The following is a 24,338-nucleotide window of genomic DNA, read 5'->3' as shown; positions in this document are numbered from 1 at the left end:
TATCCCAAATCCTTACCAGGTAATAAGAGCCAACCCACATTTATAGGGGCAGTATACTGTAATTGTATTTTTCCATTTTAATGTGTTTCTTATGACTTGTTATATCAGCAACACACAATGTATGAGAAATTGCTTCTTTAGGTTTAATTTTGTATTAAAAATAGCAGTTTTTTTTTCTTTTTGCACCACAACCCATCAAAATGGGTTGAGTTTGCAGACCTTATTATGTTATCACTTTTTCTACACATAAATGGTTATCTCCATTTGAATACCAAATCACAATAGTTAAAGAGAACAATTGGAAATGAACATTGTATTACTTATCATCTAGTATCTCACCTACCTCCCACTGGGAGTGTAAATTCTTCTGCTGGCTCTGTTTACACATTTGTTTTATAGCCTTTACTTAAGTATATAAACTTTTAGTATAGGTAGATGTTAGGCAGGTAAATGGAAAATTAGATTTAATACGGGAAAATGCCAGGTTCTACATTTTGGAAGTAAAAATAAGCAGGCAACATATTATTTAATTGGGACAAGACTTGGCCAAATAGAGGAGGAAAGGGATTTGGGAGTAGTAATAGATAACAAGCTAAAGATGGGTGCACAATGTAGGGCAGCGGCTACAAAGGCTAATAATATACTAGCATGTATTAAGAGGCATTAAATCAAAGGGAGGAAAGCTTAATTCTGTCACTATATAAATCCCTGGTAAGACCTCACCTTGAGTATGGAGTGCAATTCTGGGGACCAATCACAAAAAAAGATATTGCAGAACTAGAAAAAGTTCAGAGAAGGGCCACAAAGCTAATAAGGGGAATGGAGAATTTAAAGGGACAGTTCACCCAAAAACTTTCTCCCCTTTAAATTATTCCCAATGATCCTTTTTACCTGCTAGAGTGTATTAAATTGGTTGCAAGTAGCTCCTTTACTCATATTTCAGCATTTGAAATAGCTGAATTAGCTTGTGGTTTCCCAACCTATACTGAAAGTTTTGATACTGGCGTATACACTATTGACAAGCCTAAGTAAACACAGCCAGCAGAAGAGATTACACCCTTAGTAGGGGGAATGATAGTTAAGTAATAAAATGATAATTTTCCATTGTTCTCTCTATGTATTGAGCTTTGGTGTTCCAGACAAATATAAGATAAGGAAGCAAGTCTGTGTACATAAAAGTGATAACATAATGAGATCTGATATTACCTGAAGCTCAACCCATTGTAATAGGCTGTGGTTTCAAAGCACAAAACCAGCTACTTCAGATATACAAATAAACCCAAAAATGCAATTTCTCAAATATTTTATACTCTGCAGTTGGTATAACAAGTAATTTAAAATACATTTATGGAAAAACAAATTTACAGTGTACTGTCCCTTTAAGCTATGAGAAGAGGCTAGCCAAACTGGGTCTGTTTCCTTTAGAAAAACGGTGCTTGAGAGGTGACATGATTACTTTATATAAATATATTCAAGGCCCATATACAGAGATGGCAGAAACTCTATTTATTCCAAGAAAATTGTTTGGGCTAAGAGGTCACAATTTAAGGCTGGAGGAAATAATATTGTGGAACTCGTTACCAAAGGAGGCAGTGAATGCCAATACTCTAGATACATTTTAAAAATTGTTTGGATACATTTCTGTCTAGAAACAAAATTTATGGATATGCTAGTATTAAAGGGACAATCAAGTCCCAAAAAAACCTTCATGATTTAAATAAAGCATGAAATTTTAAACAACTTCCCAGTTTACTTTTAGCACCAATTTTGCTTTGTTCTCTTGGTATTCTTAGTTGAAAGCTAAACCTAGGAGGTTCATATGCTAATTTCTTAGACCTTGAAGACTGCCTCTAATCTTAATTCATTTTGACCACTAAAGGGCATTAGTTCATGTGTTTCATATAGATAACATTGAGCTCATGCACGTGAAGTGACCTAGGAGTGAGCACTGATTGGCTAAAATGCAAGTCTGTCAAAAGAACTGAAATAAGGGGGCAGTCGGCAGAAGCTTAGACACAAGGTACTTACAGAGATAAAATGTGTATTATTATAACTGTGTTGGTTATGCAAAACTTTCTTTTTAAACAACAAATATTCTAGTGTTGACTGTCCCTTTTTAAAATAGGTCACCTTTTAGTGGGATTATTTAAGTTTAACTGGAGCTTTTTGTAAGTATTTTAGATTTGTATAGGTTGAACTTGATGGACTTCGGTCTTTTTTTCAACCTCATCTACTATGTTACTATGTAGGGCAAGTTCAGTTATTTCAAACGATTTAATATATTCCTGCAGGTAAAATGGATTATTGGGAACATATTAAATGGGAGACTGTCCTTTTTTTTTTTTAATCCCCAAAATCCTGCCTACCCCCCCCCCCCCCAAACATGAACATTATCTGCCACTACCCAAAAACAACTTATTCATGGCTTATTGGGTTACCCCTAAATTACAGTTGCATTAAAACATATTAAAATATATATATATATATATACACACACACACACACACACACACACACACACACACACACACACACACACACACACTCCCAAGCCTAAGGAACCCGTGAATTAAGTTTAATATTTTTCATGACCAAATTAGCACCAAAACATTATACCCCAGTTAAACTGATTGGCATTTTCCACGTTGCCCCTGCCCCTACCTAGTCATATTGGATTCTTTTCCCAGCACATAAAGTATGTGATTATGGATAGCTATATTGTGTTCTGCAAAGAGTTATATTCATATTTAATATTGCTGGCCTCACACCTTAAGTCTCCACCATGCTGGGTTTTAAGCCATAAACAATTGGATAGTGTCAAATAATTTTTCTGCATTAACCCCTGAAAATCTAAAAGAAAAAAATAGAATAAACAAACAAACATGCCTTTGCAGGACAAAATGACACCCCCAGAGAAATGGATTGGTGATTTATCCACCAGGACAGATCATCTCACAGTGAATCAAAAAATATTCTTTGAGATAGCCGATTGTAATCCTTGCACCATTGTTTTAGCATGTAATGGTAAAGAGGGGGCATTTGGAATCTTCGTGCAAAGGGAACAGCATACGATGCTGCAACTATCAAATCCAATACTTCCATACATTGAGCTGCTGATGGAAGAAATGTAGACAGAGGGGTTGAACATGCTGTTTGGATTTGCATTGATCCACAAGAGAAAAACACATGGTTACAGGTTCTGACTCCCTTATATTAAACCCTTATTTGAGGAGAAACGTAACTTTATTTTTTTTGAATAATGATTCTCCAACCATGTCTGTGTTGCAATTTTAAAATAAAGAGGCGGAGCTTGTTCTGGTGCAACACATTTATTTTGTGATTCTCCTCTGAAACAGATAAATAACTCTGCTTTACTCTGGGCACTCTGGTGCTATGTCTCTCTTGACAGCATTCAGTGCTTGCTTCAGGATTACTGAGGTGTTTCCATGGTAACAATTAGTTACTGTGACTGAGAACATAGTGATCACCACCTGCTGGTAGGAGGTTAAAATAGCAGCACAAGAACTATGAACAACAGTAATGAATTTATCAATGATAACAAATAAAACAAATGTTTAATAAAATTGCTTAATACTCAATTCTGCATACTGTATTCTTTTGGGGTGCAATGCATTTAATACCATTTTTAATACACAGAGTGCCACACTCTCCCCCACAAAATTAAATGTCATTAGACATTTCCTCTTTAGACATTAGATCTGTGTATTCTAAGAACTGGCCGTTTAGAAGTTCTTTAACAAAAAAAATAAAAATAAAATAATAATAATATATATATATATATATATATATATATATATATATATATATATATATATATATATATATATATATATATATATATATATATATATACATACATACATACACACACACCCTAAATCTGGTAGTTACACTTCTTACTGTCTACCAAGGGTCATGGATAAAGCTCATGGTGCACTATAAGCCTGGACCATAATGCTATTGCAATGTTCAGTTCCCAGTAGAGAATTGAAGAACAACTGTTCACTTAAACCAGTTTCTTTTCATTACTGTAGGTCCCGTCTCAGCACCCCTTTTAAGTATTCAGGCAGCTGTGTCTTTACTCTGTGTATCCCCGTGACAAGTGTCCTGTTCACAGCGAAAACAGTGAGTACATGTGGCTCCTGCTTTGTACATCCGGCATTCCTTACAACCTCTCTGTCTTCCTTGTGTCTGAGTCATTGGAAACTCTCTCTTGGTCGTGGTCGACTGCTTTATTTCAAACACACCTGCCTTGAGATCTTCAATCAGCTTATAGGGATCTGGACTAGATTCTTTGAGATTTTCTGGCATCTTCTTCAAGTCTCAAGCAGTTTCACCCCTTTCTGTTGCACATATCTCTTTTTAACTCTGTTGATACTCTAGACAAGGATTTGCTGTCATGGGAGTGTACTTCTGTGTGGAGTTCATTAAGTCGTGGACCTTTTTACATAAGTAGTTTTCTTTAACTTTTGTTTTCTTTCCACCTCTAAATTAGCTGCTTTCAATCAGTACTTCATCTGTGACAGTGATATCATTAAGGTAAGGTTTTACATGAAACTTTATGGCATCACTCAGGAGACCAGTTTTAATAGAACGAAGAAACTTCTGTTGCAATAGGTTTCTACTGTACTGGTCTTCAGTTTCTTTGTCACTTGACTTCCACCGTAGCTTTTCTTTCAACTCAATTGCTCTGAAGAAGAAGTTCTTAGCTGACTTTTTGGGTTCTTGAGAGATATTCATCAGCTTATGGAACATATCAGAGGAGGTCTCTTCCTTAAAGTGTCCCTTGAGGATAGTCTTCAACATGCTTAGAGTAAGTCCACTCTTAATCTCCAACATATCTCTGAGATGAAGTCTAGGGCTGACTACCAGTATCACTGCCTCAATAATCTCCACTTCAGAATGTTTCTTCCGGATTCCTGCTTCAATCTGGTGGGCCAGGCTTGTGTAGGACAGTTTATCTTTCTGTCCCCCTTCTCCAATCTGTCCACAAATTCTGAATTCCCGCCGGAGGGTTACTTCTGGCAACGGTACTGTCACTTTCCCCACTTTTCTCACACTTCCGCTGTTCACGCTGATTCTATTCTCTAATGTTCTCATCTCCTCTTCTAATGCTTTGCAAACTTCCTCCTGAGATTGTTGTAGTTGTAGGTATTTATCTCTTAGATCTCTCAACTGAGTGGGTTCCGCTACCATTGGTTCAGCCACACCCTGCTTACTTTCTGTAATAAACATCAGGAGGTCTTTCAAGTACTGACAAACTTCCTCTTGACTGCCTTCAATCTCCACCAAGACACTCTCTCTCTATCTCTATCATCTAGTCTGGACTTGGTGAGGAAACCTGCCCCGCTTTCATCCGGGCACTTTAGAAATTGGCAAACTTCAACAAGACTAGCTTTCTCTATCTGAAGTAGCATTGTGCTCGCTTCATCTTGCAATGGCTCCATTTTCTAACTTTATTTTCAAAGGATTTTCTAGTGACTTCTAGATTCGTCCCTGGTAAAAGGAGTAGTGTCTTTTTCTTGCATTAATTTACTCCTGCTGGCTGACTCACCAAAATATGTTGCAATTTTAGAATAAAGAGGCGGAGATTGTTCTGGTGTAACACATTTATTTTGTGATTCTCATCTGAAACAGATAAATTACTCTGGGCACTCTGGTGCTATGTCTCTTTACTGCATTCAGTGCTTGCTTCAGGATTACTGAACCACTGAGGCGTTTTCATGGTAACAATTAGTTACTGTGATGGAACATAGCGATTGCCACCTACTGGTAGGAGGTTAAAATAGGAGCACAAGTACTATGAACAATGCAGTAATGAATTTGTCAACAATAACAAATAAAAAAAATGTTTAATAAAATTGCTTAATACTCCATTCTCCATACTGTATTCTTTTGAGCTGCAATGAGTTTAATACCCTTTTAATACACAGAGTGCCACATCCGCAAAAGAACAGTAGTTTGTTTATATGAGATACAGGTAAAGATGGAGCCTGAACCAAAATATTGTCCACATATGGAATTTATCATTTTATATTACCATCTCAAAGTGTTTAATGTCCCTTTAAAGGGACAGTCTAGTCAAAATTTAAACTTTCATGATTCAGATAGGGCCTGCAATTTTAAACAACTTTCCAATTGACTTTTATCATTAAATTTGCTTTGTTCTTTTTGTAGTATTTTTGAAAAGCTAAACCTAGGTAGGCTCAAATTGATTTCTAAACCGTTGAAAACCCCCTCTTAGCTCAGAGCATTTTTTAAAGTTTTTCACAGTTAGACAGTACTAGTTCATGTGTGTCATATAGATACCATTGTGCTCCTGTGGAGTCATTTAGGAGTCTGCACTGATTGGCTAAACTGCATGTCTGTCAAAAGTGCTGAGATAAAGGGGCAGCCTGCAGAGGCTTAGATACAAGGTAATCACAGAGGTAAAACATATATTAATATAACTGTATTGGTTATGCAAAACTAGGGAATGAGTAATAAAGGGATTATCTATCTTTTTAAACAATAACAATTCTAGTGTAGACTATCCCTTTAAAGGAAAAGGGGGCGAAATGAATAATGAAAGTATAAAGCAAAGTTGTTTTAATATGTATAATTAAGCATTTTGTATTAGTCTCAAAATGTTTGTTTGGGCTCTGGTACATGATTATTAAACCAAATATACTAACCACCTTTATCTCCTTAGCTGTTCTATCTAAATAAGTTCTATAGCAGCTTTTACTCATATTAGAGGACTAGACACTTGTTTTATATTAGACACAAGTAACATGCATTTGATTTATATTTAAATGGCCTTCCTTGGTTGCATGGTGTAAGCATAAACAAATCTCAACCACTTTCTCAAATCTCTATATGTGATTTTAATTTAGCACAATCTGTCATGCCAGATCTCTAAAAAATAAATAAAAATAAAACCGCTCTAATAATAAATCTTATCAATGAAGCATAGCTTTTCATATGTTTATTTAAATCTCTGATCACTATTAGATGTTTTATTGGGCACTTGATGATTACCGTAGGAGATAACAGGGTTGGGTAATTCTGGACAATTACAGAAATAAGTTTCTATAATTTTTGGCACACTGGGCAAAATCACCAAAAGTCTACTAAGGTAAATCCATAGCATATTGATATTTTGACACACCATCACAAACTCCTAAATCTTAAAGTGAATGTTAAATTTCATTGCTTTGATGGCACCTACTTATTCCTTATGTGTCTATTAGTTAAACCGCCACTTTTTTTTTAAAATCAAAAATAAATTTGTTTTGATGATTTTATATCACCAATTTGCTGCCGTGATCGAGTCCAGCTCCTCCCAGCCGCTACTTCCTACTTTTCCTCCCTGTGACGTATAGAGCGGTCCCACCCGCTCTATACATATTGTCAAAGCACGCTCCCGTCTACTCCTGCAACAGCGCATGTGTGACAAGGCGATTTTGTAGACTAGCTATATAGTATTCAATGAATGATTACATTCATTGAATACTATTGTGGCATCGAGTGGAGCAGCATATCTCAGACCTGCTTACATTATGACTTACGAAATTGCTGTGTAAGTATTTTTCTAACACCAATAAAACGATATTCCACATGTGCGATGCGTGACCGCACATCTAAGCTGAATATAGGAATTGGTGGTGTTACGCAGGCACATAAAGAACAAGTGACGTATTTAAAAAGAGGTTGGTCCCCCAGAGGGGAATCAATGATTAGTAGACGCTATTTACCCTAATCTGTCACTCAAATGGCAAAGATGGCTGGAGGAGGAACAATAATTAGAACTAAGCAATATTACGGTAAAAAAAATGATCATATAAACGATTGCTGAGAAATTTTTTTTTTTCTTTTTTCAATAAGGATTAATATGGCGTTCCAGGGTGAGAGTGACTTTACATTCACTTTAAGCTTATTTTGTTTCTTTTCTTTACTTTTTATTAGGTCATAGAAAACTAAATCAGATACATATTTAAAATAAGGTTGATTAATTTTAACAATCTTTATTTATATAAAATGATTAACCTTTCAGTGACCTCTTCAGTAATAATCCTTTTTCAAAACCAAAAGCTTGTTTTATTTCAGTTTTGCAATTTGTAGTAACCTCTGGTTGTGAAAAGGTTACACCATGCATCAAGCAAGATGTATACTTGAACAGACAGGGCTGGGTTTTTCTATCCATATCAACTTTTGCCCTGTTGCAAAGCCTTATTTAATAACCAGTTATCCTCTGTCCTGCAGAAAAAGCCTCCGAAATCCCAGAGAAAGTGATACAGGACCGGTTCCGTAGGTTGGGTCGCTTTCCTGAAGCCTTCAGCTCTATCCATTACAAAGGGACAAGGACCTATAATCCACCAACTGACTTCTCAGGGCTAAGAAAAGCAGTGGAGCTGCAACTAGAGAACAACACCACCCGCTCCTCTCGTCATCCGGGGGTCATTTATAAGGCTCTGAAGGTAGAGACAATACCAGAAATGTTGAGCTTTTTGGTATATAACTCAATAATAAGAATCATAATGTTTCTTTCTGAATTTTCAGATAAAATGATCCCTGAATAGGTGTTAGGGAGTCTTACGCCCCTAAACTACTACATTATGACTTCACCCTCAACTCCTCATTATGTTTGAACACTCTAAATAGACCATTAGAGCATTTTTATATTTTTCTGTGAGAGGCAACATTTAAAGTGGCAATAATAAAATGCTCTGTTACAGGATTTAAAAGTTGCATCTACACGTTTAACCCAATAAGAGTTTAACAATACCTAGCTAGTGCATTAAGGTGAGCCAATCAGGATCTTTTAAACACATAGTTAAAGTGATATAAAACTTTCACTGTTGCAACAAAAAAGCACTAAGCAATAGAAATCAATGCAATATGTATTTATTCATTATTATTTTTTTAAAGGATTTTATCTTTTTTTTATTTCTTCTTTTTTGTAACTTCATTGTGCAGTGTCCATTATTTCCTGCAAAAGCCCAACACAAGAGGACTGTGGTCTCTACATGAAGGCTAGTGTTGCTAGGAAACATCTAATCTAGCTTTAATCACTTAAAGGGATACTAAACCCACATTTTTTCTTTCATGATTCAGATAGAGCATGCCATTTTAAGCAACATTCTAATGTATTCCTATTATGAATTTTTCTATATCTTGCTATCTTTATTTGAAAAAGCAGGAATCCAAGTTGTGTATGTGTGTATAATCGCACACAGTGAAGGGCGCCAGGTATACATTACCATACAATAGATAGGAACGTATAGATGAATGAGAAAATAAATATATAGTCTATATGTTAATAATAAAAAAACTAATTATATGTAATATTGATCATTCAGACTAGTAAGATCAGGAAAAAGTCCCATTAAAAGGCTTGTAGTCTATATGAGGCAAAGGTAGTAGTTTGTGTCTCGAAATGACCTCCCAGGCAGCTCTTCTAAATGTCAGGCCAGACACTAGGACATTTTGCAATACAAAAAAGGAGAGAAGGCACCTCATAGGGTAAACAAACAGCACCAAGTAGCTGTGAGCAGAAACAGTTGGAAAATTACTCGCATGTGGTGAAGCACAGAAATGTGCCAAACAAGCAGGCCGGATCCTCCAAGTCCCCGAGCAGACTCGCCTCCAGTGCTGGATCACAGTCTTCAGGCAAGTGCTGAATGCAGGCCTCCAAAGTATCAAGATTGTCAAGTTCCTAATAGGAAGGCAACAAAGCACAGGAAACTCCACACAGGAATAACGGGTTCCCAACGAGTTTCTCAGTGTATAATCACTGTTTTACCAGATAGCCTGATGAGAAACGCATTGCTATTGTTACTCTTTTTATAAATTGTATCCACTTTTTACCTCTGATGCGTTTGAACACCCGTTATTCCTGTGTGGAGTTTCCTGTGCTTTGTTGCCTTCCTATTAAGAACTTGACATTCTGGATCCTTTGGAGGCCTGTGTTCAGCACTTGCGATGTGAGGTGTCCCTTAACACGTGTCCAATAAAGAGTTTAAGGAGTTCCTAAGTAACGAAAAGAGCTAAGGCTTTCAAGCTAGAGAGGTTTAAAGCTTAGAGTGACCGTAAATCTGAAAAATCCAGCAGATTTTTTGTTTTTTTTTTGTTTAAACTGCATTAAAAACATACAGTTTTGTTGTGAGACCTGTTAGACGGTTTGCTTACTGTTTAGTGCACTTTGCATTCTGCCTACGACACAATAGTTTGAGCAATCTGATTGGCCATTGAGAAAAATGCGGTGAGGAGATGCTGGCATGGAAGGGTATAAATGTTCATCAAGCTGTTTGAAAAACTAATGCAGAGGAATATTTTAGCAAACATAGCATGTAATCTGATGAACTTATAAAAAGGAGAAAATATGATTATGCAAAAATAAATTTGGATTTTGTTTATGACCAGGTTTGAAGATGAGATTTGTTCTTTCAGGCCCTAAGTGACCGATTTAGTGGTGAGATCCCTGATGACCAGATGACACACAGCTGCTTTTTTCCAGATGAATATTTCACGTGTTCAGCTATTTGTCTTAGCTGTGGGTATGTTCTTATTACTCTTCCTTCCTTACTTTTTTTTATGGTGTTCTTGTTTCAAAAAAGATTAACACCTAGTTATTAGGAAAGGACTTTTTATCTTCACAATATGATATTATGCTTTTTGAAGCGTTCAACTATAATCTCTACATGGACAAAGTCATTTGGAAGAAAAATCTTGAAATATTTATGGAGGCCAGAAAATAATAATCAGGTGTCTCCTTTAACTTGTTACTGCCCTTTTCATGGTTTTACACCATACTATACATCTGCATGTACTGAATATGTACTTGCAACTATGTAAAGTAGAAAATATGTATGCCCTTTATTACAGTCGTAAAATACAAGTTCATGCAGTGGCGTATTTGGGTTTTTTGTTGCCTTAGGCATTTCAACTTCTGCTACCCTTACCCAACCCTTAAAGGAACATGAAACCCAATTTTTTTCTTTAATGATTTAGAAAGAGCATACAATTATAAACATCTTTGTAATTTACTTCTATTATCTATTTTGCTTCATTCTCTTGATATTCTTTGCTGAAAAGCATATCTAGATATGCTTAGTAGCTGCTGATTGGTAGCTGCACACAGATGCCTCCTGTGATTGGTTAACTGTGTGCATTGCTATTTCTTCATTAAAGTATATCTAAAGAATAAAGCAAATTAGGTAATAGAAGTAAATTGGAATGTTGTTTAAAATTATATTATCTACCTTAATCATGAAAGAAAATGTTTGGGTATAGGGTCCCTTTAAGGCCTTTTTTGACCATATGTTGTTGTTTTTTTGGCAGGGGTAATGTGAATTTTTTTTTCTTCATGGAATTTCCAAAACACTTGCTTTACACACATATCCATTGCTGCAATATATATAAACCCCTACATATTTCTTTATACAATGCTTCCCCAAAAATTAATATGAAGTGCTGAAAGCCAATAGAACTAAAGGCAATAGCTAGCTAAATAAATGAAAGGTTCAGAGTTACCTCTAACAAGTAAGCTCCATGGGCAGTCTCTTATTATAACCCCATAGAATGTAAGCTCCTTTGGCAAAATGTCTCCTTATATACCTGTATAATACTTCTAAAATAACTGTAAGCTTTTTACAAATATAGCCACAAAAAGTGCTGCCCCCTCTCCAATCTGCTGCCCTAGGCAAGTGCCTTGTTTGCCTAGGCCAAAATACGCCCTAACAAATTGGATTTATTTGCACAAAGTTCCAATGTAGTTCCACTGTAATTAATAAAGCCAACAATGTGACTTTATTTTGAATCTGACATTTGTTGGGTGGGAAGGGAAGTAAAATGTACACTTAGCAAGATTTTGTTTTGACAGAAATAGTTATTAGGTGTGCAGATGATGGATGGGTTGAGTTTTAAATCACATTAGTGGTGTTACATAGTTTTCAGTTGTCTGTCTTGCTTTAACTTCAGCCAATCAGTTCTGCAAAGGTTGTTTAACCACTGTTTCACCTTGATGCGCTTATGTTCTCTAGCGCAGGATGTAGGAACAGCATGAATCACTCAAAAGAAGGTCTTCCTCATGAAGCCATGAGCCGATGCAGATACTCCCACCAATACGATAATAGAGTATTTACATGCAAGGTGAGAAAGAGTTGAGGAACAGAATTTTTGTTTTGCTTTTATAACATTTATTCATGGAGTGCTATGTGCTGTTAATGAATCTGATATCAACAGTTAACTTCTAAATACAGGTGGTTTGCTACTGTCAAGCAGTAGTACATTTGTGGTAACTGGCATAACATTTCTTACTCTGCAAAAAAAAAACCATATTAGAAATATTACAAAATGTATTTTCCAGGGCTTTATCTTGCAAGAAACAAAATTTAGTCTTACAAATCTTGTGCTTTCTCTTAACTGAATAAACAGATTAAAATTCCTTTATTAGACTACTGAGAAATGTGGCTTTTATTCATTTTGATGAGTCAGATAGTCTAAACCATGGAATTGTTTGTCTTGAATTTGGAAGAAGCTTTTCCATTTTAAAACTGGCTTTTGGCAAAGAATATTTAAAATTACACTTGTAACTTTACTAATGAGAACCTTGTATACTGAGGTTAAGTAAATGCCACTTTGTCCCTAAATAACCCTTGATTTCTACGATTGGAGTTAACTGTGTTTTATTTTAGTATATAAAATGAAGCCTCTGTAAATAACTTGTCTGTAATTTTCAGGCCTGCTATGAAAGTGGGAAGGAGATAAATGTGGTGCCAAAAACTTCAGCTTCCACCGACTCTCCCTGGCTTGGCCTTGCCAAATACGCCTGGTCTGGGTAGGCATTTTGCTTCCTCAATTTCAGAATTCTCACAGAGTTCATATTGTAGTACTGGGCGTTTTACGTTTTTATTAGCCTCCTAAATTCCTATTTCATTTCTGCTTCCCAGATACGTTATTGAATGTCCTACTTGTGGAGTGGTCTACCGTAGTCGCCAATACTGGTTTGGGAACCAGGATCCAGTGGACACCGTCGTGAGGACAGAGATCCAGCATGTCTGGCCAGGAGTAAGCTATGTCGCATATACTGGGTCATAAACATACATTAGTTGGTATAGGCTCACTGGTTAATGGTGAGTTTGATGCCCTATATTTCACTGTTGTGCTCTACATAATCTAATGGAGTAGCACAAATGACGGATGGAAGAAATAACTTAAGAGAAATTGTAATTCACTCTTAGAGTTATAAAAATCTGTACAGCAGATCAGGTATTAAAGAGATCTAAAAATATTTATTTTTAACATTTGCTCTGTAATTTTCATTCTGTTAAGGCAGATGGGTTTGTAAAGGACAACAACAATGCTGCCCAGCGACTTCTAGATGGCGTTAATTTTATGGCGCAGTCTGTGACAGAGCTGAGTATTGGCCCCACTAAAGCAGTGACTTCCTGGCTGACTGATCAAATTGCCCCTGCATACTGGAAACCCAATTCCCAAATACTGGTACGTAAAAAAAGTTAAATCACGTGAGCATACTTTTCTTTTGTAAGATGAGTCTATAAGAGCTTAAATCCCTCCCCTCCCCACTCAGTTTTTTTTTTCTTGGTCTCCCAGGATTAATGTTGAAGATGGAGGTGGATCTCAGACCTACAGTGGGTATTGAAAAGAATCACCCCTCTTGAAAATAATCACATTTTGCTGCTTTGCAGCCTGAACAAAAAGACAGACACAGTTTCTGTTTATCCAGTTGTAATTACTCAATTGTGCAAAACATCCAAGTGAAAGATATAACACCAACATGTCAGAATCACTGAGTTGGAAAAAGGCTCACCCCTTGTGTCAGTATTTTGTTGAACCACCTTTTGCTTTTAATTGCAGCCTTTTAGTCTGTTGGGATATGTCTCTACTAACTTTGCACATCTAGACACTGCAATATTTGCCCACTCTTCTTTGCAGAACTGCATCAGTTCCGTTACATTTGATGGTAACCGTTTGTGGACTGCATTCTTCAAGTCATGCCACAGATATTTAATGGGGTTTAAGTCTGGGCTCTGACTAGGCCATGCAAGGACCTTCAACTACTGTGTGGTCATTTTTGCTATGTGCTTTTGGTCATTGTCATGTTGGAAGGTAAACCTTCTTCCCATTGACAACTTCCTGACAGAGGGTAGGAGATTTTCCTCAAGAATTTGACGGTATTTTGCCCCATCCATTATTCCCTCTATCCTGACAAGTGCTCCAGTGCCTGCTGCAGAGAAACACCCCCATAACAGGATATTACCACCTCCATGCTTTACTGTAGGTATAGTGTTATTTGGATGGTGAGCTTTATTGAATTTCCTCCAGACATATCGTTTGTTGTTGAGGCCAAATGATTCAAGTTTAGTCTCATCTGACCAGAACACCTTTTTCTATGTGGCCTCAGAATCTCCTAGGTGTGTTATGGCAAAGCTCAGTCATGACTGCATGTGGCCTTTCTTGAGGAGTGGCTTTTTTCTTGCAACCCTCCCATACAAGCCACATTTGTGGACAATTTGTGATATTATTGACACATGCACACAATGACCACTCTTAAATTCCTGCAACTGCTTCAGAGTTGCTGTGGGCCTCTTGGTAGCCTCTCTGACCAGTTTGCTCCTGGCTTTTTCATCCAGTTTGGATTGAGGTCCTGATCCAGAGAGGGTCTGTGTTGTACCAAATACCTTCCACTGCTTAATAATCGATTTCACTGTGATTCTAGGCATTGATAAAGCCTTTGATATTTTCTTGTATCCATCTCCTGACTTGTGCCTGTCCACAACATTATCTCAGTAATCTTTTGACAGTGTCTTGCCACCCATAGTTGACTGTTTGCTTCAGTTGCACTACCAGGGGCTGAGATGCTCTAGGAAAGCTTTTCATGCTGAGCTAATTAATATGCCCACAGCTGATCACAGTTGAAGAAGGTCACATGGCTTTGTGTGTGCCGTTGAGAAGGTGATTTGCTACACCTGGTTGAGTTTGCAAGTAATTTTAGGAGGGGGTGATCCTTTTTTCAACTCAGTGATTCTGTTTTTGAATTGTCTTTATTTTTGCCTGACATGTTAGTGTTATCTTTCACTTGGATGTTATAAGTTGCACTGAGTAATTACAACTGAATAAACAAAAACTGTGTCTGTCTTTGTCAGGCTGCAAAGCAACAAAATTTTAATATTTTCAAGGGGGGGGGGGGGTTATTCTTTTCAATACCCACTGTATTTGAGACCCAGCACTCCATATCTATTTTCAATCCAGTGAAGATTCCATAGGAAATTGTTCGATGGTCTGGATGAAACAGGGGTATAGGATTACCATTGTTATGTACGCAGTGTTACCCACATGGCTTTTTTTCAGCTATAACTGCCCTCAGGAGTCGCAGGGACTTGTCCCTTGTACTTCTCCTGAGGGAATACAGGTATATATTAGCTCCTTGGGGGTATTAGTTTATTCCTGCAGGTGTCTGGAGACTTATACACACACTTAAGACTCTCAGCACACTTAAGACTCTCAGTAGCCCTTCAATTTTAACTTAAGTAACCGTAAGCTGTCTCTGGCAGTTAGTGGTTTGCTTTCTGCATGAGTGGTTGGTGTGGGGGACCAGGGGGTCCATGTGGAGAGTGTTCTTTACTTTTTTTATGTATATTGCTGGGGTTTTTTTCTTACTATTTTTAATTTCTGTGTGTGAGGAACGTCGTTATGGTGGTAAGCTCTGCCCCCTCTGGTGCCCTTTTCCTCCACTACTACAAGTTGTTTGCAAGTAGTTTCTTTGTCAGGAAGTACCAGCTGCTTTTCTGAGGGAAGTGTCCTCATTCCTTGCCATTTTAATCATTTAAGAGTGTGGTGAGTACTCTCTCAAGAGCTGCTGAGGGGTGTAATAGGTTTTATTGTGTACATTTCTTTCTTACATATCATATTTAAAATGTCTAATGATTTTATTTGTGATGCTATCATGGATATTATCAAAATTGACATCCAAGAATATATCTATTGCTATTCTGTTAAGTAGGGGTCTTATGACTGAAAACTTGGTTAGCTGATATGGTCTCTTAAACAGATTAATGACCTTCTCTTTCCAAATTAGATTCCATTATTGAGAAAAGAAGCCTTTCTCCCTCAGAATAAGAAATCTAAAGGGACAAACTGACAAGGGAACAGTTTTTGTTCCTCCATTGATCAGAAATCTTCTCCCTCTCAGAAGCCTGAGTCCTCCAAGCCCTCCTGGAAACCCGGTTCATGGTCTAAGAAGAAAAAGACCAAGAAGTCCAACTTCAATAGTAAAATCAGCATGAAGGCATGGCCCCTATTCTAGATTCACATCTGTTAGGGGGCTGATTTAGTCTTTTTCACAAGGCCTGGTTCCATTGTGTTCAAGATTCTTGGGTCTTAAACATCATCTTCCAAGATTATCAAATAGTATTTTGTTCCAGGCCTTCATGGGAACGATTTCATTTGTCTCATGTCCCAAAGAACCCCCAGAAGGCGACAGCCTTCTTATAATGTGTTCAGGACCTAGAAGACATGAGTGATTGTTCCTGTTCTGATATCTCAGCAGGGACAGGGATTTCTTTCATGTAATTAGCAAGAGTCCATTAGCTAGTGACATATGGGATATACATTCCTACCAGGAGGGGCAAAGTTTCCCAAACCTTAAAATGCCTATAAATACACCCCTCACCACACCCACAAATCAGTTTTACAAACTTTGCCTCCTATGGAGGTGGTGAAGTAAGTTTGTGCTAGATTCTACGTTGATATGCGCTCCGCAACAGGTTGGAGCCCGGTTTTCCTCTCAGCGTGCAGTGAATGTCAGAGGGATGTGAGGAGAGTATTGCCTATTTGAATGCAATGATCTCCTTCTACGGGGTCTATTTCATAGGTTCTCTGTTATCGGTCGTAGAGATTCATCTCTTACCTCCCTTTTCAGATCGACGATATACTCTTATATATATATATATATATATATATATATATATATATATATATATATATATATATATATATATATATATATATATATATATATATATATATATATATATATATATATATATACCATTACCTCTGCTGATTTTCGTTTCAGTACTGGTTTGGCTTTCTACAGCATGTAGACGAGTGTCCTGGGGTAAGTAAGTCTTATTTTCTGTGACACTCTAAGCTATGGTTGGGCGCTTTTTTTATAAAGTTCTAAATATATGTATTCAAACATTTATTTGCCTTGACTCAGGATGTTCAACATTCCTTATTTTCAGACAGTCAGTTTCATATTTGGGATAATGCATTTTGAATCAATCATTTTTTCTTACCTTAAAAAATTTGACTTTTTCCCTGTGGGCTGTTAGGCTCGCGGGGGCTGAAAATGCTTCATTTTATTGCGTCATTCTTGGCGCAGACTTTTTTGGCGCAAAAAATCTTTTCTGGATGTGGCGTCATTTTTGGCGCCAAAAGCATTTAGGCGCCAAATAATGTGGGCGTCTTATTTGGCGCTAAAAAAAATATGGGCGTCGCTTTTGTCTCCACATTATTTAAGTCTCATTTTTCATTGCTTCTGGTTGCTAGAAGCTTGTTCTTTGGCATTTTTTCCCATTCCTGAAACTGTCATTTAAGGAATTTGATCAATTTTGCTTTATATGTTGTTTTTTCTCTTACATATTGCAAGATGTCTCATGTTGCATCTGAGTCAGAAGATACTTCAGGAAAATCGCTGCCTGGTGCTGGAACTACCAAAGCTAAGTGTATCTGCTGTAAACTTTTGGTAGCTGTTCCTCCAGCTGTTGTTTGTATTAAATGTCATGACAAACTTGTTAATGCAGAAAATATTTCCTTTAGTAAAATACCATTACCTGTTGCAGTTCCATCAACATCTAATGTTCAGAGTGTTCCTGATAACATAAGAGATTTTGTTTCTGAATCTATTAAGAAGGCTATGTCTGTTATTCCTCCTTCTAGTAAACATAAAAAGTCTTTTAAAACTTCTCTTTATCCAGATTAATTTTTAAATGAACATCATCATTCTGATTCTAATGATTCTTCTGGTTCAGAGGATTCTGTTTCAGAGGTTGATGCTGATAAATCTTCATATTTATTTAAAATTGAATTTATTCGTTCTTTACTTAAAGAAGTCCTAATTGCATTAGAAATTGAGGATTCTGGTCCTCTTGATACTAAATCTAAACGTTTAGACAAGGTCTTTAAATCTCCTGTAGTTATTCCAGAAGTTTTTCCTGTCCCTGGTGCTATTTCTGAAGTAATTTCCAGGGAATGGAATAATTTGGGTAATTCATTTACTCCTTCTAAACGTTTTAAGCAATTATATCCTGTGCCGTCTGACAGATTAGAGTTTTGGGACAAAATCCCTAAAGTTGATGGGGCTATCTCTACCCTTGCTAAACGTACTACTATTCCTACGGCAGATGGTACTTCCTTTAAGGGTCCTTTAGATAGGAAAATTGAATCCTTTCTAAGAAAATCTTATTTGTGTTCAGGTAATCTTCTTAGACCTGCTATATCTTTGGCGGATGTTGCTGCAGCTTCAACTTTTTGGTTGGAAACTTTAGCAACTAACAGATCATGATTCTCATAACATTATTATTCTTCTTCAACATGCTAATAATTTTATCTGTGATGCCATTTTTGATATTATCAGAGTTGATGTCAGGTTTATGTCTCTATCTATTTTAGCTAGAAGAGCTTTATGGCTTAAAACTTGGAATGCTGATATGTCCTCTAAATCGACTCTACTTTCCCTTTCTTTCCAGGGTAATAAATTATTTGGTTCTCAGTTGGATTCTATTATCTCAACTGTTACTGGTGGGAAAGGAACTTTTTTACCACAGGATAAAAAATCTAAGGGTAAAAACAGGGCTAATAATCGTTTTCGTTCCTTTCGTTTCAACAAAGAACAAAAGCCTGATCCTTCATCCTCAGGAGCAGTTTCAGTTTGGAAACCATCTCCAGTCTGGAATAAATCCAAGCCGTCTAGAAAAGCAAAGCCAGCTTCTAAGTCCACATGAAGGTGCGGCCCTCATTCCAGCTCAGCTGGTAGGGGGCAGATTACGTTTTTTCAAAGAAATTTGGATCAATTCTGTTCACAATCTTTGGATTCAGAACATTATTTCAGAAGGGTACAGAATTGGTTTCAAGATAAGACCTCCTGCAAAGAGATTCTTTCTTTCCCGTGTCCCAGTAAACCCAGCGAAAGCTCAAGCATTTCTGAAATGTGTTTCAGATCTAGAGTTGGCTGGAGTAATTATGCCAGTTCCAGTTCTGGAACAGGGGCTGGGGTTTTATTCGAATCTCTTCATTGTATCAAAGAAGGAGAATTCCTTCAGACCAGTTCTGGATCTAAAAATATTGAATCGTTATGTAAGGATACCAACATTCAAAATGGTAACTGTAAGGACTATCCTGCCTTTTGTTCAGCAAGGGCATTATATGTCTACAATAGATTTACAGGATGCATATCTGCATATTCCGATTCATCCAGCTCACTATCAGTTTCTGAGATTCTCTTTCCTAGACAAGCATTACCAGTTTGTGGCTCTGCCGTTTGGCTTAGCAACAGCTCCAAGAATTTTTACAAAGGTTCTCGGTGCCCTTCTATCTGTAATCAGAGAACAGGGTATTGTGGTATTTCCTTATTTGGACGATATCTTGGTACTTGCTCAGTCTTCACATTTAGCAGAATTTCGTACGAATCGACTTTTGTTGTTTCTTCAAAATCATGGTTGGAGGATCAAGTCACTAAAAAGTTAATTGATTCCTCAGACAAGGGTAACCTTTTTGGGTTTCCAGATAGATTCAGTGTCCATGACTCTGTCTTTGACAGACAAGAGACGTCTAAAATTGATTTCAGCTTGTCGAAACCTTCAGTCACAATCATTCCCTTCGGTAGCCTTATGCATGGAAATTCTAGGTCTTATGACTGCTGCATCGGACGCGATCCCCTTTGCTCGTTTTCACATGCGACCTCTTCAGCTCTGTATGCTGAACCAATGGTGCAGGGATTACACAAAGATATCTCAATTAATATCTTTAAAACCGATTGTGACGTGGTGGACAGATCACCATCGTTTAGTTCAGGGGGCTTCTTTTGTTCTTCCGACCTGGACTGTAATTTCAACAGATGCAAGTCTTACAGGTTGGGGAGCTGTGTGGGGGTCTCTGACAGCACAAGGGGTTTGGGAATCTCAGGAGGTGAGATTACCGATCAATATTTTGGAACTCCGTGCAATTTTCAGAGCTCTTCAGTCTTGGCCTCTTCTGAAGAGAGAATCGTTCATTTGTTTTCAGACAGACAATGTCACAACTGTGGCATACATCAATCATCAAGGAGGGACTCACAGTCCTCTGGCTATGAAAGAAGTATCTCGAATTCTGGTTTGGGCGGAATCCAGCTCCTGTCTAATCTCTGCGGTTCATATTCCAGGAATAGACAATTGGGAAGCGGATTATCTCAGTCGCCAAACGTTGCATCCGGGCGAATGGTCTCTTCACCCAGAGGTATTTCTTCAGATTGTTCAAATGTGGGAACTTCCAGAAATAGATCTGATGGCTTCTCATCTAAACAAGAAACTTCCCAGGTATCTGTCCAGATCCCGGGATCCTCAGGCGGAGGCAGTGGATGCATTATCACTTGGAAGTATCATCCTGCCTATATCTTTCCGCCTCTGGTTCTTCTTCCAAGAGTAATCTCCAAGATTCTGAAGGAATGCTCGTTTGTTCTGCTGGTAGCTCCAGCATGGCCTCACAGGTTTTGGTATGCGGATCTTGTCCGGATGGCCTCTTGCCAACCGTGGACTCTTCCGTTAAGACCAGACCTTCTGTCGCAAGGTCCTTTTTTCCATCAGGATCTCAAATCCTTAAATTTAAAGGTATGGAGATTGAACGCTTGATTCTTGGTCAAAGAGGTTTCTCTGACTCTGTGATTAATACTATGTTACAGGCTCGTAAATCTGTATCTAGAGAGATATATTATAGAGTCTGGAAGACTTATATTTCTTGGTGTCTTTCTCATCATTTTTCCTGGCATTCTTTTAGAATTCCGAGAATTTTACAGTTTCTTCAGGATGGTTTAGATAAAGGTTTGTCCGCAAGTTCCTTGAAAGGTCAAATCTCTGCTCTTTCTGTTCTTTTTCACAGAAAGATTGCCAATCTTCCTGATATTCATTGTTTTGTACAAGCCTTGGTTCGTATAAAACCTGTCATTAAGTCAATTTCTCCTCCTTGGAGTTTGAATTTGGTTCTGGGGGCTCTTCAAGCTCCTCCGTTTGAACCTATGCATTCATTGGACATTAAATTACTTTCTTGGAAAGTTTTGTTCCTTTTGGCCATCTCTTCTGCCAGAAGAGTCTCTGAATTGTCTGCTCTTTCTTGTGAGTCTCCTTTTCTGATTTTTCATCAGGATAAGGCAGTGTTGCGAACTTCTTTTGAATTTTTACCTAAGGTTGTGAATTCCAACAACATTAGTAGAGAAATTGTAGTTCCTTCATTATGCCCTAATCCTAAGAATTCTAAGGAGAAATCATTGCATTCTTTGGATGTTGTTAGAGCTTTGAAATATTATGTTGAAGCTACTAAGTCTTTCCGAAAGACTTCTAGTCTATTTGTCATCTTTTCCGGTTCTAGAAAAGGCCAGAAAGCTTCTGCCATTTCTTTGGCATCTTGGTTGAAATCTTTAATTCATCATGCCTATGTTGAGTCGGGTAAAACTCCGCCTCAGAGGATTACAGCTCATTCTACTAGGTCAGTTTCTACTTCCTGGGCGTTTAGGAATGAAGCTTCGGTTGATCAGATTTGCAAAGCAGCAACTTGGTCTTCTTTGCATACTTTTACTAAATTCTACCATTTTGATGTGTTTTCTTCTTCTGAAGCAGTTTTTGGTAGAAAAGTACTTCAGGCAGCTGTTTCAGTTTGAATCTTCTGCTTATGTTTTCATTTAAACTTTATTTTGGGTGTGGATTATTTTCAGCAGGAATTGGCTGTCTTTATTTTATCCCTCCCTCTCTAGTGACTCTTGCGTGGAAAGATCCACATCTTGGGTAGTCATTATCCCATACGTCACTAGCTCATGGACTCTTGCTAATTACATGAAAGAAAACATAATTTATGTAAGAACTTACCTGATAAATTCATTTCTTTCATATTAGCAAGAGACCATGAGGCCCACCCTTTTTTGTGGTGGTTATGATTTTTTTGTATAAAGCAAAATTATTCCAATTCCTTATTTTTTATGCTTTCGCACTTTTTTCTTATCACCCCACTTCTTGGCTATTCGTTAAACTGATTTGTGGGTGTGGTGAGGGGTGTATTTATAGGCATTTTAAGGTTTGGGAAACTTTGCCCCTCCTGGTAGGAATGTATATCCCATACGTCACTAGCTCATGGACTCTTGCTAATATGAAAGAAATGAATTTATCAGGTAAGTTCTTACATAAATTATGTTTTTCCTCCAACATTTTCATTGTTCCCAAGAAAGAAAAATCTTTCAGACCCATCTTGGATTTAAAGAAATCCAAGATGTTTGTGTTATAAAAAAGAAAAAGGGTGCCTCCTAGTGTAGCCAATAGTTAGAAAAGTAAGGTGCAATTTCAAGAAATATACTCACAATATGAGAAGGCAAAGATAATGCCTAGGAAAGCAGTCTGACAACTTTTCCGTGTCCCAGCAAACTGTGCACAAAATGGGCAGCTCCTTCTAGAATCGATTCAGGGATCTATAAAAAGGAGAAAAGAAGGGCGACTCCTAGTGCAGATCAATATGGTATTCTTAACCCCATATGGGTAACCCCAGGTATAAGGGTACTCACAATTAGCAGTGCACCCAGTGGTGCAGATGACACGGACTGGACTATTTTAGTGGCCCAGTGCACTTAACCATTAGGCTCCCAGGAAAATGATCTCCAAAAATCCTTTGTAGGCTACTGTATAAAAGAGACTCAAAAGTTCTTGGATAGATAAAGATACTTTATGAGATAAAAATATGCAATGCAGTAAAATGTTTAAAACAAACAGTATTGTACGCTACGTGTTTCTTGCCGTCTACCGCGCCGTTTCCTCAGGCTCATAATACTGGACGCACTCTGAGTCTCCTATATACCCACCCGTTCCCAATCATTAGCTGGATACCTCCCTCTTACACAGGTGGCCGATTGTGAGCCCTGTCACTAACCAAACATACATATACGTACTTGTGATGTTTTTTAGACACAATATAACCCATGCGATATAAACGCATAAAAAAACAATGTGTGCCAAATGCAAACGATTATATTAATAGTCATAATAATGACATTTGTGAGATGACGATAAATAGAATCCCAATTGATGTTGTACATTTTACCATTAGGTGAACCGGCATAGACAGATGTTGGATGCAATTATCTGCCAAAGCTATATAAACACAATGTTTACAATATTATGGCGATTTATAACCCAAATGATAATTAAAATTCTACAAGTATTTGGCTGCACCAATCGTATGCAAGTTATGTGTGATGTATGTTCGACGAGCCGACTTGGGCAGGTAATAGTCTCTAAAACGGTATCAGATATATTAACATGGCCCAATAATATATCACTGACGTAGAATATACGTCTTGAAGCGATCGTATATGGTGAGGGTGTATAGATTGAGCCAATCGTATCTTACTAGCATAAGGCATGTATCTCGAAACAGATATGGTCGGCAAGCCCACTCTGGCGGATGATGATCTCTATAGCGATGCTGGGTGTAATAATATGGACCAATTATATCTCTCTGACGTCAGATATACGTCAAGAAACAGTCTTCTATGTGTGTGTGTGGGGGGGTGATTAATAGAGCCAATCGTGTCTAACTAACGTGAGACTAGTGTCCCGATATAGATATCTAGTAAATGAATACTAGCGGTGTGAGTCTGATCTCTCAGGAACTATGTTTAATGAAACTATATGTGAACATATATAAAATAGAATTGGGACAAGAAATTATGAAAAAGTTATGAAAAAAGAACTAATATTCATTCCTGACTGGACTATAAAAGCAATAAATGCATAAAAGAATACAAATAGTAATAATAGTATTAATGAGTAATGTGTAATAAACATATGGGGCGAGATCCTATATATATTGTAGTTTGCTGCGCAAGCGAGGGAACCCCCGCCGCCCGTAGTTTCAGCTCGCAACTCGAGCTATCCAATATACCCTGCCGGCAATTGCTAAAGTGCCATAAGTCGGATAAACCAGCGATGTCCAGAAATCTGCGTAAGTACAAATTTCTGGAGTCGTCGGTGACTCACGGCACTTTAGAAACTGCCGGCGCCTACAAAACCAGACTAAGT

At 37.5% G+C, this 24,338-nt stretch overlaps 1 protein-coding gene across 1 annotated transcript in view; it reads left to right on the top strand.

The window, feature by feature from the left end:
• Window positions 1-24,338, top strand: part of ZFYVE1 (zinc finger FYVE-type containing 1) — a 91,839-nt gene that overhangs the window by 25,104 nt on the left and 42,397 nt on the right. The window contains exons 3-8 of the mRNA XM_053697775.1: window positions 8,266-8,480; window positions 10,453-10,559; window positions 12,045-12,153; window positions 12,744-12,841; window positions 12,954-13,071; window positions 13,336-13,506. Of these exons, the coding sequence (XP_053553750.1) occupies window positions 8,266-8,480; window positions 10,453-10,559; window positions 12,045-12,153; window positions 12,744-12,841; window positions 12,954-13,071; window positions 13,336-13,506 (818 nt within the window). The remainder of the gene's footprint in view (window positions 1-8,265; window positions 8,481-10,452; window positions 10,560-12,044; window positions 12,154-12,743; window positions 12,842-12,953; window positions 13,072-13,335; window positions 13,507-24,338) is intronic.

Source organism: Bombina bombina, chromosome 1, assembly GCF_027579735.1.
Source record: "Bombina bombina isolate aBomBom1 chromosome 1, aBomBom1.pri, whole genome shotgun sequence".
In the NCBI taxonomy this organism is placed as follows: Eukaryota; Metazoa; Chordata; class Amphibia; order Anura; family Bombinatoridae; genus Bombina; species Bombina bombina.
This window is presented reverse-complemented; position numbering and strand designations above follow the sequence as displayed.